We start from the raw sequence: 16,445 nt of genomic DNA, 5'->3' as shown, positions 1-16,445 counted from the left end.
GAACCCATCCACAGTCATACAGCTGGGCGATTATAGCACTGTTCAAGATTTAGAACGCCTCTTAGATGACATCCAATTTTATGGAGGTGACCGAAGAATGGATCGAGCATTGAAAGAAGCGGTCGGTTTGTTCAAGAAAGCAAGACCTGACGTTGATAGAAAGGTCATCCTGCTAACGGCTGGGAGACAGACACCAGGTGACGACGAAGAACCATTAGATAAAGTAAAGAAAATACTCCTTGATGTAGGGGCTCTGCCATTCATCGTTGCCATAGGGACGGACCATGACATCCCAACACTTACAACAGCTGTTGAAGACGCGAAAGACATGTTTAAAGTACAATCATTCGACGTCTTACTGTCTCAAATATCTTCAATAGCCTCAGTAGTAGCAAGCAGAACAAGTAAGTAGATGTATCTCATTGGTGTAGTATCGCTGAACAGTTGTATGTCTCGTTGTATATTTATCTTTATTATATGGCGTGCTCTGTGAACGTGCAAGATGAACTTAATCTTGCGCTGTGATTGACAAGATGGCGCTATCTTGCCTACTTGGGATTATGCGCTGTGTTCCGAACGCGAAGATCATTTTTTGATGTTCTGTAGCCAATATAATATATCCTTGATTGACCAAACTTGTTCGGTCAATATGGCTGGATATAAGTCTCGTTTCTTTTTTGCGTATTAATGAACCTCGACGCCGTCTTTGAACTTGGCCAATATCCAGCCATCTTGACCTCACGTTTGGTCAATAGCCCTTATATATTTCACCATAATGGGGCGAAACTCTGGGACACTCGCTGCTAACAAACCCTTCCAAGTTTAGGAGTTCCCTTCGGGCACAAACGATATTTAATCTTTCAGTTTATAAAATCTGTAAGTTAGTTTGGTCTCTGTTATACTGTATTTTCTACTTGATGTTCTTCAGGTACTGGACTCCATTTAAAGTAGCTCTTCTGGACGGGAGATTCCTGTCAAATTGTTTGATACAATAATTAACTTACTTTTTGTTTGACCTGTTGTCCAGGTATTGACAATTTTATCCTTCTGTATCATCAGCAGCTACTCCATCTTTGAAAGACTACTACATCGTTTTCCTTGTGGACTCTTCATCCGCCGTTCAACAAGAACAGTTTAAAAAAGAAAAGGAATTCATTAAAACGTTGGCAGAGTATTTACACTTTGGAAGCGCAGACAAAACGAAGGCAGCTGTTATCAACTACGGGAGCTTTCCTTCGGTAAGTGCCAAATTTGACGAGTACTCGTCTCTTAAAGGTTTTAAAGGCGGTATTGAACGGATGACCCCGGCTCAAGGAAGTAGAAGAATTGATCGTGCCCTCGATAAAGCGGCGGATCTTCTGAGACCAACTGATCCTTTGTCTTCGAGAATTCTTGTACTTCTGACTACGGGAAGGCAGGCTCAGGAATCTGATGTTACACCACTTGATGTGTCCATTCAGCCAATTAAAGACATGGGCTCCGAAATGTACGTGGTCGCGGTCGGCAATGAGCCAAGCACACAAGAGCTACGTCCATTAGTCACAAAGCTGGAGGACATGTTCCGAGTGCCTTTTATTGCTATGGAACATGATGTATGGCGTATCGCCAAACACATCCGAGATGGTACGTTCGTTAAATTCCATTCTAGTGTTACAAAAATGAAAAGAGCTTCTTGTTTTAAGATTTACAAATTTCCTTCAAGTTCATAAACCCTCATACCAGCTTGGGAAGATGGATGGATGGAAGATGGGCTACATCTGTGACGTAGGTCCTATAGCATTAGAACAATAACAAAAAATTTGTTCTTTTTTGGTGATTTTTAATTACTGTTAAATATTAAGATCTTTTGGCCCATGTCGTAGGTAGCGTTTTATTCTTCGCCCATTGTTTATTTGCATTCTCACCAAGATTTTCATTTACATTTTGGTTTTTAAATCTACTGTAAAACAGTTATGGAAGACATTAAACTTAAGAACTTTAAGTCTCTGAGCTGGCTCAGCTATGTCCCTAATCTTACAATTTATACTGTCTCACAGAAAATACTAATTGGGGGGATGCAAGGATCTGATCTTCTTACATGGCTATTGGTGTTTTACTGGCTAGTGGACGAAATACTTAATTTTCACTTTTTTGCTATCCTTTTTAGATAATGATATTGAGAGCCCTACACATGACTTTGTGTTTTTGATGGACTCGTCATCCGATCTTAGTGCGCCGGACTTTTATCAAGAAATCGTCTTCGTGAAATCGTTAGCGAGGAAGCTGAATACGGACGTATCGCCATCGGAATTTCAGGCTGCAGTTATCGCATATGGCGAAAACAATTACCCAGTGGTGCTTTTTGATAGTTATAATTCCATGCCCGAGTTTTACTCCGCGGTTGACTCGAGTCGTTATCAAGGTGGAGCGAGGAGAATGGATCGAGCTCTTGACGCGGCATCTAAGATGATGTCATCAAGAGAGCCAACGTCCAAGAAAACGGTCGTCCTCCTCACCGGCGGTCAAAATTCCCAGAAAGCTGGACTCGACGCTATTGACCGTTCAGTTCAACGATTAAAACAAATGGGAGCAAATATTATTATCGTGGCATTCGGCAAAAAATACGACGTTCAGGAGCTTCTACCAGCTGTTCAGCAGGAGCAAGATATTCGCTCAGTGCCACGGGCGAGTGATCTGGTCTCTTACCTAAACCTGATCGCATCTTACATCACGTCAGGTCCCGGAGGTAAGGAATACAAACTTGCATAGTGAAATTCTTCATATGATAAGCTTAAGTAAAGCTAAGTTGTCTTATTAGACAATTGAAGATCAATAGCACGGCTAAATGATAGATGTTAAGATTATGGAAAGGAATAAGTTAATCCATTTCTGTACTCTGGCCCCGAAACTGGTTAGAGATTGTTCGTTACATAATGGCGAGCTTAATGTATAAAACTAGAGATACAGGTCATTTCTTCTCTTTGATGAATAAACTGCCAGATATTTTATGATCAACTTTGAGCACATATGGAAACTGACTCAACCTAAATCGGAAATCGGATTAGTGTTAATAAACGCATGTATGTCAGTTAAGTTTGCAGCTATAGAAAACTATACTGGCTGGTCTTGTTCCAGAAAACGTTTTATACTTGTCAATTTCAGCAGTAATACAACAAGTAGCTTGATATACAATTACTCTTTAGGAAGTGCTTATTACCGCGTTTGTATTACGTTTTCAAATATACATTTACAGGTTCTCTTTCTGTCATTGTTGAGATTTTTATCATTTGTTCACGTTTACAGCTACCAAGAAACAACCAGAATTAGAAGCTGATGTCTTGTTCTTAATTGACTCTTCTTATGAAGTCAGCCAAGAAGACCTCGCCAGAGAGAAAGACTTCATCAAGTCTCTCGTTCGAAGTCTCAATATATCGTCGGATAGCTCACGTGCAGCCCTGATTTCCTACGGAGATCATGGATCAATCAGCTCCAGGTTCATTGGCCTCAAGAGCCTGACTGACTTTGACAGGTCTGTTGACAATGCTTCGTATGTTGGAGGTGAAAGAAGAATTGATAAAGCCGTGGAAATGGTGACTCGGCTTCTGAACGAAGCAGGGGTAGCCTCTTCGAAAGTTGTGATCTTCCTTACTGCAGGGAGACAGGCAAGTAGCGGGAAGTCTCTCGAAGATGTCGTGCAGCCTCTTCGTCGCCATGGTACCAAAACCTATGTCATCGCCATCGGGAAACAAACAGACCTCCAGGAATTGAAACCGCTAGTTATCTCTCCAGAAGAGGTGGTTACAGTGCAGTCATTTACTGAATTAAGCATTCAAGAAAACCGGATTGCAAATCTTATAACTGAGAGGGCAGGTAAGGGGCAAAACCACACGAGCGTACTGTTTTAAAGGTTGTACACACGAAGTTATTTCTTCCAGGCTGAGATCTTTATTTTGTTGTTTGGAGTCTATATGGCTTTCAAAAACACTTATGTACTTAATGTCTACAGAAGCTAGAACTTCAAGGAAGTGCGTTTTGGAAGGGATAGTAAGTTTTATTCTTTATAAGATATTCATTGTATTTATCTATTTCTAGGTTCCCTGAGTCCGGATAACATCGCAGACGTTGTTTTCCTCTTGGACACATCAGATGGAGTGAACTCCCTCAACTTTAAAAAAGAAAAGGCATTTGTCAAGTTACTGGCCAAACGTTTAAACGTATCCCCAGGGAAATCTCAGGCTGCTCTTATCGCCTTCGGTTCTAGCTCCACACTGGCAATTGACTTTAATAGCTACAACAGCTTCCAGGCATTTGAGACTTTAGTAGACCGCGTATCTTCTGTAGGTGGAGCCCGCAGAATGGACAAAGCCTTCCAAGCTGCTGCTCAAGTTCTTAGAAACTCACGGTCCTCTGTTCCCAAAATGGTGGTTCTGTTAACTACTGGCCAGCAGCCCCTGAATGCTCCATCTTTAGCGGAGTCTGCAGTGCCACTTCACTCCATAGGTGCAATGTTCTACGTTGTTTCCATCGCTAACGACCTCGATCGGAAGTACTTTGAAACCTTAGTAGAGGACTCAACCAAGCATGTATCCGAAGTGGCCTGGTTTGATTCACTTAACGAGGTTCTGCCTCAACTGACACGGGGAATAGAGGAAGGTAGGTCAAGCCATAAAATTTAGCGCTAGTCAGTAGGAGATGCCCAGATTTAGGGAAATGGCCAAAATGGAAGTATTAAGAAAACAGCGAAAAATCCGATTTACCACAAGATACGTGAGTTTGGAACAGACTATTTGAAGTGGTAGATGTACAATACTGTGCTTCTACTAGTTTAACAGAGTTAAAAAGAAAACAAATCCAGACAGACAACCAAAAGCTTTTTAAGTCAATAAATTCCATAAAGCAAGTTTCATGCAGAACGCTGTTGTATACCACGTTTCCCTAAAAGTCAGTCGATCGCTTGGGATATTGTCGTGTTTATGTCCATCATGGGTAGCCTCATGACGGACATTCTGATTGGACTTGGTTCGCTACAACGTCAACGAAGGCTCAACCAAAGTGCTCGCTCCCTTTAATTTAGCCGTTTATCTTTGCTGTAGGTATCATCAGCCGGAAAAGACTAAATGCTGACGTCATATTTCTGATGGACGCCTCCACAGCCGACAGCCCAAGATTCTTTCAAAGTCAAAAAGACCTCATTAAGTCGATAATGAGGAGCCTGGGTAACTCAGCAGACAACTTTCGTGCGAGTCTGGTGGTATACAGTTTTTCAGCAACTGTGTTGGCAGACCTAAATTCTTACACCACTCCGCAAAGATTTGAAGAAGTAGTCAACCGGGCAACGTATCTAAGAGGTGTGGGCTGTTTTGTGTGTACATGTTATCATAAATTGATCGTCCTAAACTCCACAACAAATTGCAGCATTTCTAGGGGTGCCGAAAAGGAAACGCTAAGATGCGAATTGGACCGTGTCTAATGTCTTATGTCCTTCAAATGTACGCATAAAATTATGATACAACTGAGCCTCAAAATAAACCCTTCCTTTTTCAAACCCATAACAATTTTCCCTTGCCTGCTACTTCGTCCATCCACAATTTCGAAGAATCATGTTATCCTCCATTATAACTTTCATCTATTTATTATTGTTCTGTGATTGCATCGTCCTGGTACATTTTCATGAGCATGACCTTTACACCGCGTTTATATTGAAACGTTATGACTCGATAAAACACCCCCTTTTGAATAACGACGCCCCCTCCTTCCTTGCTTACCACGCCGCCCTTCAAATGTGTTTCTGCTAGTAAGGGACTTTCTTTCTATTATTCCATTAGTGTCGACATTCACTGTAAGTTTGATCACGTTTGCCCCCTTCCCCCTCCCCCCGAAACCAAAATTTCGCCAGAATCGGTGGAAAGGTCTATTGAAATAGGTTTTGGTCCTGGGATGTCCGTTACTCCATAATGCATGTATTCTTTTGTGATGAAACAAAAACGGAGAAAATTAACGGAGGCTCACTTTATATGCAACCACATAGATTACTTTCCCTTTCAATTTTTCCCTTTCACAAAGCCCGCCATTGCCCCGCGTGAAGGGTCTCTTAGTTCCCTTGGAAAAGCATTTGCAACGGTACATCAAAGGCTTCAATCCTGTTGACACTTTTTCAAGGTTTTACATGCAACCGCCACGTTGATTAATCATTGCAAACTTTTCAATCAATCATTTAATCAATCAATCGATACAATCGATACTTTTTTGACGTTAGCTACAAAAAATCGATTGACTCTCACGATAGATTTTAATTTTATGAGTAGAGGTAATCGCAGAAAGGGTAAGAACACTAATCTTATTTACTCATTTTTGTTCAAGGCGAAAGACGACTTGATTTAGCTCTGGCCGCTGCGGCACAACAGATATCACAAACAAGACCGAAAGCTGCCAAGATTATTATTTTGATAACTACTGGACTGCAGGCTCAAGTGTTTGGGATGACGCCACTGGACGAAGCCTCCCAACCATTACGTGATGCTAACGCTAATGTGGTTGTTATTGGGATCGGCAAAGAACCTGACAGCCGAGAGCTTAACCTCATCACAGGGAATCCGAAAGCTGTGGAGATCATCCCAACCCCCGATGAAGTCATTGTCAATGTGCACTTGTTAAGCAAGCAGCTGAGGCAAGACGCTCTCAAGGGTACGGATATGATTTTTACTCGATTTTGAGAAACAAAATCTCGAATGTAGTTGGTTCTCAGTACACCCTATTTTTCACGAAAAAGGAGCGCGAGCAGCTAAGGTGTCTAATAACAACATCTTCTCAGCAAAACTTTTAGAAATGGCTCTTTGCCAGTGGCCTTTGTCTTGGAGATGATTAATCGTAGACAAGCTTCGCTTTGTCTAATATTTCCTTCATATTTATTTCATATTTATGATTAATTCCTTCTTGGTGTCGTTCACTCACGCCTATTACCATCACTTATCATTAATAAAAGTCAGCAAAAAAGAACTCAGGAAAACGAGATAATCTTACTGATAAGACGCTATTATCACTGTTATACATCGGCATAACTTGATGATAGTCAAACAAATATCAAATCAGGAAATGAAATAAATTCATTTCTGGAATGTTAGTGTGATACAATAAAAAATGCACAATACCATAAACAGTTAATACATTTGTTTCCTTTCTAGGAATGGAATTAACACTCATTCACCGAGCAGACCTGATTTTCCTACTGGATTCGTCTAATGACGTCTCAGCTAAACTTTTTAAACAACAGAAAGAGTTCATCAAGTCGATCGTGGGAAAATTCCAGATTGCAGCAAACAAATCACGAGCAGCGGTCGTTAGATACAGCTCAACTGCCAGTTCCGTTATTAAATTCAACACCTTTAATAATCTTCTTGATCTGGTGCTGGCAATTGAAAACATTCAGTACCTTGGTGGAAGTAGGCGCATGGATGCCGCTCTCAAGGAAGCCAACAAAATAAGAGAAACCGCTCGCTCGGATGTCCCGACGTATGTCATCCTTCTGACAGCTGGCCGTCAAGCCTCTACACCGTTTTCCACACCGCTCGACAGGGCTGCCCAGCCGCTCCTGGACTCCAGTGCGCGTGTGTTTGTGGTGGGCATTGGCTCTAGACCAAGCGGGCAAGAATTACGTTCAATGGCGGAGCACGACAGAGATGTGTTCCGAGTCCTTCCGGATGAGTTGAAACAACACGCTCCTTTGTTTGTGGTTTATATGGCTTCCCAAGCAGGTATTTACTTGATATCTGTAAGCACTTTCCGAGTTGAAGTATGATAAGGAAAACTAAAGTAAAGTTTATTACACCTTACTTAACCAAAACAGATGAAAGTGTTGAAGCTGTGGGAAATGAACAAAAGAATATTTTAAATTTCTCCCCGTAAGCTCAACAGCTCAATCTTCGCTGTTTCGCTCATAGACGTGCATGAAAATCAATATTTATCCTAATTTTTGTCAAGAGCCTCTTCATTTCAAACATTTTAAAGGCAGGTATTGTTAGAGGTCGTGTGAAGGCTTCGAGCCCTGGTCGGGTAATTATGTTGTGTTCTCAGACAAGATACAAGATACTCTTACAATGCCCCTCTCCACCCTAGGCGTATAAGCGGGTATCAACGGATTTTTTGCTCGGGGTTAACCCTGCGATGGCCTAACAGAGTGAAATACTCCTCGTCACTTAGTGCTACAGAAACCGGGATGCGCTACGGTGCTATGGGCCCTTCTTTACCTATCTAGCTATGTATCTTATTATTAGACATTATAGTCTCAATAGAGAAGAAGAGCATACATACATACATACATGTGAAGAACAGCAACAAATTAGGGGCAAAAAGTCAACAAGAAGAGTTAAATTTTTGAAAGAAACGGTGATTTTATTGTATTTTAGTTTCCAAGAAAGTCTTTCCCTACCTGCTGACCTCGAGCCAAATATTTTCCCGTCCGCCCCTCCCACTCAGTCAATAAGTACATATTAATTTCCACAAAACGTATTTGGAAAGCTGACGTTTCAAGTGCTAACTCGCCCTTCTTCTTAGAATATATATCTCCTATATGAAAGCAAGGTATTTTTTCTTTGAAATTGTTAACAATGACATCGCCCTTGGTTGGCCCTCCGTTATATTTGTCTCTTTGTTACAGGTGCTCCGCTACCAAGAGAATTCAAAGCTGATGTTTTGTTCGTGGTGGACTCTTCTCAGAGTATAAGCAAGGAGAAGTTTCTTAGAGAACTTGACTTTGTGAAGGTATTCGCTCGTACGCTCAACATCTCCCCTGATAAATCACGGGTCGGCGTTGTAACGTTCGGTAACACACCAACTCACAGCATACGATTTGAAGAATACACCAGCATTCAGTCGTTTTCAAGAGGTGTTGACGTCGTACCTTACATAGCAGGACCGAAGCGACTGGACAAGGCTTTGGTCTTTGCTGCAAGGATCCTCTCCAAAGCAAGACCAAACGTTAATAAGATGCTCGTCCTGCTCACTGATGGCAAGCAACCTCTCGGACGCGACCCACTGGATGCGTCTGCTAAACCACTTCATCAACTTGGTGTGAAAATCAGCGTTATTGGAGCGGGAGGAAATGTATCAATGCAAGAGCTTAGTAAAATAACGTCAGAACCTGGTGACCTGTTTTACTCGAGGACGTTCGGGGGCATGGTTCTGCAAGTTCCAGCTTTCTATGATCATATGATTTCCGGTACGTTTAGAAAATGTTTCTGAAATGCTTAACGCGTTGATATCAATTGGAGTCGCGATGTCAACCCAACAAAGACCTAAATCTTCAAGAGGTATTATTCAGGAAAATTAAGGCACCGAGCAAGGTGGACTCTCATTTTCTTTCAAAATAATTACAAAATTTCGATCTGCATGAATTTGTTAACCGGTTGAGAATGCTACGAGTAGGAATAACGGCCCTAAAAACGCAGCCCTTTAGAAATGTGTTTGGAAATGTGAAAACCTGTCTCGTGTGTTTGATATATCTTGCGAATCGAATTTGAAATAAGCGATAAACTGACAGACAAATTCACTAACGAAATCGTACAATTCTATGCTTATTAAGATGCGATTCCAAACCATATTCATAGCTATGACTTCGTCAGTTGAAAGCATGATGAATTATTAAGTTGTTCGTCTTTTCTCGATCTCTGGAAACTCATGTCTTATTGAAAGAATAACATGATTCATTTTCCCGAGAAATTAATTTCTTTCATGACATACGTGTTCATCTGGCCACCGATCCGCACGAACGCAACGAATTGTTTTTACTGTCTCCCTGAACTGTTGAGTTTTAGACTGAAGTGCCGACTTCTAACGCCTTCATTTGTTTGCTCTGTAAGGATACGAGTGTCCTTTTATATTATCGTCTTTTTATCTTTAAAAACAGCTGGAACACCACAGAAAGTTAGACACGGCCTGTTCCTCGTCGACTCTTCAGCGTATCGCAGTAAAAGCGAGTACGAGGGCCAGCTCGACTTCATCAAGTCAATATCTAAGCGCCTTAACGTGTCTCCCACTGGGACACGAGCTGGAGTCATTTTGTATGGTGACGACCCACAGTTGAACGTAGGACTAGATGACTACAGCACACTCCAGGAATTTTACTCCTTACTGGATGATCTTAAATTTCAACGCAGTGGCCGGTCTCTCCATAAGGTAAGTAGTTGACAGAAATATAGAATGAAACAATGTGTGTTTGTTGCTTACTTGTCAACTTTCTTGCTGTCAAGCTCCTATGCCACGGAGCGAAGCCTAATGATTAGTCTGTCAGGCTCAGGATCGAGCGGTTAGCTTCGAGCGCTTACCAAGCCCATTGTGTTGTGTTCTTGGACGAGGAACTTTACTTTCAGAGTGCAACTCTACACCCAGGAGTAAAACATGGGAAACGGCGAACTATTAGCGCAACCTAGCCCGATGATAGGGTCTAGCGTCCCGTTCAAGGGGAGTAGAAATACCCATAGTCGGGTCAACCTACACAAATTGGAAGAAGCTCAACATTCCTGGGCGGTTGTTGGCCAGAGCACAGACCTCTAATCTTTTTGTCACGAAGAACACCAAAGAGGTGTATTTAACCTGCGACCAGAAAGATAACTTTTTTTCTAACCTTGTTTCTCTCTATAGTTGGCAAGAAATTAACACGTTTTTATCTTTCTTTCTTTTAAAACAAGGCGTTGACATTGGCTGGCGAAACTCTTCAGAAATCGTCCCAAGCATTACCAAAATTCGTTGTCGTTCTTGTGGAGGGGCAGCAATACCTTTCCAGTTCATTGGTGTTGCTGCGTAATGCAGTCAAACCCCTTCAAGCCCTCGGCGTTACTGTTTTTGTCGCTGGAATTGGAAATAGGTTGAACAGTCAAGAACTTGTCTCCATGGTGCAAAATTCTGAGCACATTGTTAGAGTAACGGGCTTTGCAGATCTGTTGCGTCAGGTGGAGTCCATTGCGCAGCTTATAGGTAAAAAAGAAGAGTTGCTTATAATTTTGTGACTGACTGATCGACAGACTGACCGTCACACCAACTACGGGTCGACCAACAGATCGACTGGCCGACCAACCGATATACCCACTGACCGACTGATGACTGACTGATAAAATGGCTGACTGACTAGCTAAATGACTAGCTAAAGGACCGAATAACCGACTGACCAACTGACCGAAGTATCAACTGAACAACTGACCAAATGACTGACCGTCAGACTGGAGGACAGACAGACCGATAGACAGAATGAATAGCCCACCGACCACTGAATGTTTGACGGACTGACTGACTGACTGACAGACAGACTGATTGGTTACCTGAGAAACTGACTGACGGACGGACGGACGGACTGACCGACTAACTGACTGACTAACTGACTGACTGACGGACGGACGGACGGACGGACGAACGGACTCACTTCTGACTTATAATAAACACTGACCTAAACTGTCTTTTTTCAAAGATTTCACCATAACGGCACCTTGTAAAGAGACCATTGACGTGGGATTTCTAATGGACGCTTCTGGGAGTGTGGGATTGGAGAACTTTTCTAGAGAGAAGAACTTCGTGAAGCTGGTCTCCAGACGTTTTGCGGCCACCTCACCCGACACAAGACTAGGTCTGATAGTGTTCAGTGATACACCGAATCTATTTGTCGATTTCGGAGACTTTGAACGAAAGACAATTGACCAGTTCCAAGCGACCGTGGACGAAGTACCATTCCAAGGAGGAAGATCGAGAATAGACCTGGCTTTGCGGGCGACATCACAGGACCTGTTCACTAACAGAAGAAGTGGCGTTCCCAGAGTGAGTGAGAATAATACTCTACTGGGATCTTTCTCTTCTCAGGATTTCAATCGAAATGCTTTCTTAACATAAAAGCATGTAAACCAGAGTGAGATTAAATGAGAACTCCCCAGTGGCACCACCCAGACGTTAACGTAAGCATTGACTTCAAATTAAAACAGCAAGATGGATAGAAGAATAGAAAACATTTAAGTGATAGAAAACGTTTAAGTGCTGGGAAAAGATTTGTCAACGTTTTTGGTTTTCTATTTCCAAGCGCCTTCATTTTGATGCATGACGTTGAAGGGTTGTACTATTATCAAACAGAAGAATCTTCTTTGTGTGAAAAAGATGGACAAAATTAGCGGGATATTAAAACAGAAGATGGCAGGGACTTGTATCCAGTTCTGTTGTTCCCACTAGTCTTCCGTTTTGAACATGTGTCCACCAATTTAACAGCAACGTGTTCCAAAAGTGAACGATCTTTCAAGAAATAAAACTCCAGCAACGTTCCTTAACCGGTTTTCTCATTTTCTGTGGAAAATTTCGCTTTTCAGGTTTTGATCCTCGTCTCGGATGGACGACAGTCAAAAGATCCCGGATATTACCCGCTGGTTACCGCCATCAAACCACTTCAGGCTCAGCGAGTTAAAGTCTTAGCTGTTGGCTTTGGAGATAATGTTAACACTAGGGACTTAAAGGTTATCACTGGAAGCAACGATCGCATTCTCTCGGAACAAGAAATTGGCAATATTGACAGACTTCAAAGGGAGCTTGTGTCCAAAGCTTGCGTAGTGTAGAAATAGGTGAGTACTTCAGTTGAAATTGCTAAAATTCTATTATTGTAATAAGAAAGTTGCTGCAATGTGATTGGCTGAGCTATCGTACACAATCAGGATACCATACCATGCTAGACTACGCCAACCCACGCCACGCCATGCAGAGTTCTATTATTATAATAATGCAAATGCTCCAATCTGATTGCCTGAGCTATCATATACAATCAGCATGCCACACCATACCACGCCATGCCACGTCACTCTACGTCACGCCATGCCATGTTATACTCCCTAATTGTGTTACTTCTGCTCCACGTTTTGCAGGACATTTGAAACAAAGCTGGATGGAAGAAACTGGTAGTAGTCGTAGTTTAAGTCAGGAGGCTAAAGGGGTCATATCACGCTAGTAAGCTAGGCTATTATAGAATATCTGCAAATGTATTAACCACGAGCTGCAGCTATAAACAAATGTCAATAAAATATTTCATTTGTATACACGCGAATTGTCTTATCGTAAGTTCGCGAATATGATTGGCTCCCTCGTCGTTGACTAATTCTACTATTATAAGAATGGAAATGCTGCAATTTGATTGACTCACCTATAATCAGTCGTTTTTGTGCAGATCCACATGAAGGCAACGTTTTCTCGTTTTTCCGATGTTTCTAAAAAGATTTAGAAATATTGATGGGCATTTCAATCTCAATCGGCCCGGCGGCTTCCTTAGTGAGGGATTGGCTGCCCTGTGTCCTACTAACCCTTGTTTGGGCTGCTCTCCTTCGGCCCAGGAGAGAAGATTCTGGCCCGAGTCGTTCAAAGGGTGGATAACGCTATCCACCGGAGAAATCGCTATCCAGTGGATAAGTATCAACAAGATAGATCACACTATCCAGTGGGTAGTGATTAATCTAGTGCATGGTATTATCTATCCTCTGAACATCCGGGGCCAGGAGATCACCTTTAGTTTGGTCCCTACCCTTCAACTGGTTCGGTATAGCTGCCCCTAACAGACAGGTCCACAGAGACACTCAACGAGCCTCACCACTTCAAGGAAGTGGCCCCGGTGGGACCAATTTCCGTCTTCATGTCTATACTAAAGCGATTAGACTAGTCGCCCTTGTTTTTCGTCCGCAGAAAACTCGTGCTTGTCGTCTTATTAGCGTTGGAGGAGAATCGCCACTATATGCTGAACAAGCATCATTTCTATGAGTATTTTAAAAGTGACAAATGCAGGAAAGGGATCGGAGGCACCAGTTACCCACTATAAACCTGAGTTAATTCTTACAGACTGGTATTTTTGCAATGCGAGGCCCTACCTCTTCATTCTAGGCAACTCTGCCAGGAAATGTTCTCATACAGATTCAACCTATTTGATTTCTTTCATGCAGATAATATTTCACTCCAATAGTTCACATACCTCAAGCCTGGGAACGTTTTCTCTTTCGGGCGGAGACCTCTTGGATAGTCCATTACAGAGAGTAAGAGTAGTCACGTCACCCAAATGTCAACCTTCAGTCTGGCAAAAGAAATGATTTTTTCTCTTATATGTATTCATATTACTGGTATCTAAATTGTAAAGTAAAAGTTTTTACTGGATTTTCTTAAAGAAATGCACCCTTGGTTTCGCAGAAATGGGTTAGTTTTTGCGGTTTGATAATTTGTTACTCAAAATAACACAAACAACAAGGTATACTGTTTGAGGACGCAACCACTCAGGTTCGCAACTTCGTTTTTCCCTCGTAGTTACAAGTCTGTGGCGATTGGTATTGATCAATTGCGATCCCTCTTGTTTGAAACGGTGGTTAACGGACCGGAAATTCACAGAATTCTAACAGTCAGTAGACCTCCGATATCAAAACACAAACAAATTTGAATTAGGGAAAAATATGGACTGGGCCATTGGACCCTTAGACCTTTGGGCTATTTTTGGACTATTTTTTGGACTATTTCTTGGACTAAATTTTGGACTATTTTTTAAGGGGCGGGTAAGTAGTTTTAAAGCTAGAATGACTTTGTAACTGTCCAAATATGTTTTCTTTTGTGGAGCGCTGTAAGTCAGAGCAAGATTAAAGGAAATGGAAATAGCTCTTATGACGGATCTTATCCGCGACGGAAATATAGTCGAAGCAGCAAGTTACATTGGCGTAAGTCAATAAGCGACTTAGCGGACAAGAATTGCGAAGATTCCCTAATGCTGATAACTTTTATGTAATAATTACGACCCCCTCTCCTCATAGATGACACATTGCCCTTCCGTGTTAATAGGCTGTGCACATTCGTACATGTGTTGTGTGACCATTGCTTTCAGATGGTTTATCATGTGTAATGATTCAAGTGCTGTAATTAGCACATCTCCCCCTAACGAAAACTACCTACACTCCCCTCCCTAAGAAGGAACATATGATTAACCATTCCCCCTGACAAACTACCTACCTACCCAGCCCTTCCTAACTATCAATTTTCGATGAGTAAGAGTTACATATTTTGACAAAATTCACCTACCCACCCCTCCCTTGGGAAGAACATATGATAAACCACCCCCCTGACAAAACTACCTACCCACCCCTTAAAAAATTTAGTCCAAGAAATAGTCCAAAAAATAGTTCAAGGGACCAAGGGTCCAATGGTCTAGGCCATATTTTACCCTATGCCAACAAATTTGCTCCGAAATGGAAAATATGTTTTTTAGGGATTGCATTTTTATCTTAGTTATCCGGCATTTTCCCCAATCACTTCCTGTACTGAGTGATTTAAAGAACTGATACCAACACTGAGGGAGGTCCTTGAAAATAAACAAGGCGTCTTGAACAAATTCGTTTTTGCTCCATAAGTCTGATGAGAAATACTTGGCCGAAAAAGGTAGAAAAATCAAAGAGAAAGGACATGAATACTTAAAGAAGCAAAACTAGAAGATATATATGAGCAAACTCAAATAGCTTCAAATTAAGTGACACAGTTTATAAAACATAAACTCGTTTATCTTTGCCTGATGGCGAAATTGATCCAAATCGTACTGGGCGTGAGAAATTTTTATCAGAGGGGTAATTAGCGACCACATGATCAATGGTCAAGTTATCAAATAGGAAAAAACACTTCATGATATAGATTTTATCGACCACTTGTCAATGAGCTATCACAGAATTTTGCGATTTAATAGCCTAAACACACTTCTTTTAAGTTTCATTAACAACTTTGACTGTCTGCAATACCTAATAAGGCTTTCGTGCTCGATTAAATGTTGCGCTCCTACGCGCACCGAACGCAAGCAGAAGGTCAAAGTAGGTCACGCATGAAAAAGTTATTTCGCCGTTGAATGCAAAGCACGCGATACAGATATCACGCAACGAATCATGGCTGCCTTATTGTAGCTCGTTGTTGTCTTGGTAATCTAATTTCAAAATTAATTACAATTTAATGCACCAAGTTATCAGAAAAACGGCTGCGGTGTATTTTTATGGAAGAAAAATATCCAATTATCACGTATAAGTGGCTAACATAAAACAGGTAAGTTTAACTGAGATTTTTCTTGGCAGAAATGTTTATCCCGTCGCTCAGTGAAAAACAAAATGCTAGCGTACGTGACCTGGAACGCAGCTGTGATTAGAACCTTACCTCTTACCTCTATACAGTTAGGCACAAAATTTTGTGATTAGATTTTAAAAGGTCAGACGAGCTGCATTTGAGGGTACATTAAACGAAATACCTTTCATTGGCAACGAGGCGTGCATTCTCTAACTCAACAGTGGAACCGAAGAAAAGTTAACAACAAAAAGGAACATAAGTCCTTCCTGCCTTCCTCTCATAAACCTGTAACTGTAAAATGAGTTTTTAAGTAGGACAGAACCACCGGAGACTTCTTACCTCTATACAGTTAGGCACAAAATTTTGTGCGTTCTAATTTTGGCGATTTT

The 16,445-nt window shown here is 41.6% G+C and overlaps 1 protein-coding gene across 2 annotated transcripts in view; it reads left to right on the top strand.

The window, feature by feature from the left end:
• The window catches only part of LOC110050092 (uncharacterized), a 50,075-nt gene extending 37,041 nt beyond the window's left edge, over positions 1 to 13,034 (top strand). The window contains exons 27-40 of one of the 2 annotated variants that reach the window (XM_089284546.1): positions 1 to 404; positions 1,063 to 1,623; positions 2,147 to 2,725; positions 3,283 to 3,849; positions 4,072 to 4,632; positions 5,073 to 5,327; positions 6,340 to 6,663; positions 7,161 to 7,730; positions 8,633 to 9,193; positions 9,881 to 10,149; positions 10,662 to 10,947; positions 11,435 to 11,778; positions 12,315 to 12,563; positions 12,861 to 13,034. The exon at positions 1 to 404 is cut by the window's left edge and continues 172 nt beyond it. In XM_089284546.1, the coding sequence (XP_089140672.1) occupies positions 1 to 404; positions 1,063 to 1,623; positions 2,147 to 2,725; positions 3,283 to 3,849; positions 4,072 to 4,632; positions 5,073 to 5,327; positions 6,340 to 6,663; positions 7,161 to 7,730; positions 8,633 to 9,193; positions 9,881 to 10,149; positions 10,662 to 10,947; positions 11,435 to 11,778; positions 12,315 to 12,557 (5,524 nt within the window). In that variant the 3' untranslated portion in view covers positions 12,558 to 12,563; positions 12,861 to 13,034. Of the gene's footprint in view, positions 405 to 1,059; positions 1,624 to 2,146; positions 2,726 to 3,282; positions 3,850 to 4,071; positions 4,633 to 5,072; positions 5,328 to 6,339; positions 6,664 to 7,160; positions 7,731 to 8,632; positions 9,194 to 9,880; positions 10,150 to 10,661; positions 10,948 to 11,434; positions 11,779 to 12,314; positions 12,564 to 12,860 lie in introns of both variants that reach the window. The other variant, XM_089284545.1, reaches the window with a different exon arrangement.
• Positions 13,035 to 16,445: the final 3,411 nt, after the last annotated feature.

Source organism: Orbicella faveolata, unplaced genomic scaffold, assembly GCF_042242905.1.
Source record: "Orbicella faveolata isolate gen_17 unplaced genomic scaffold, um_ofav_v1 contig_13, whole genome shotgun sequence".
In the NCBI taxonomy this organism is placed as follows: Eukaryota; Metazoa; Cnidaria; class Anthozoa; order Scleractinia; family Merulinidae; genus Orbicella; species Orbicella faveolata.
This window is presented reverse-complemented; position numbering and strand designations above follow the sequence as displayed.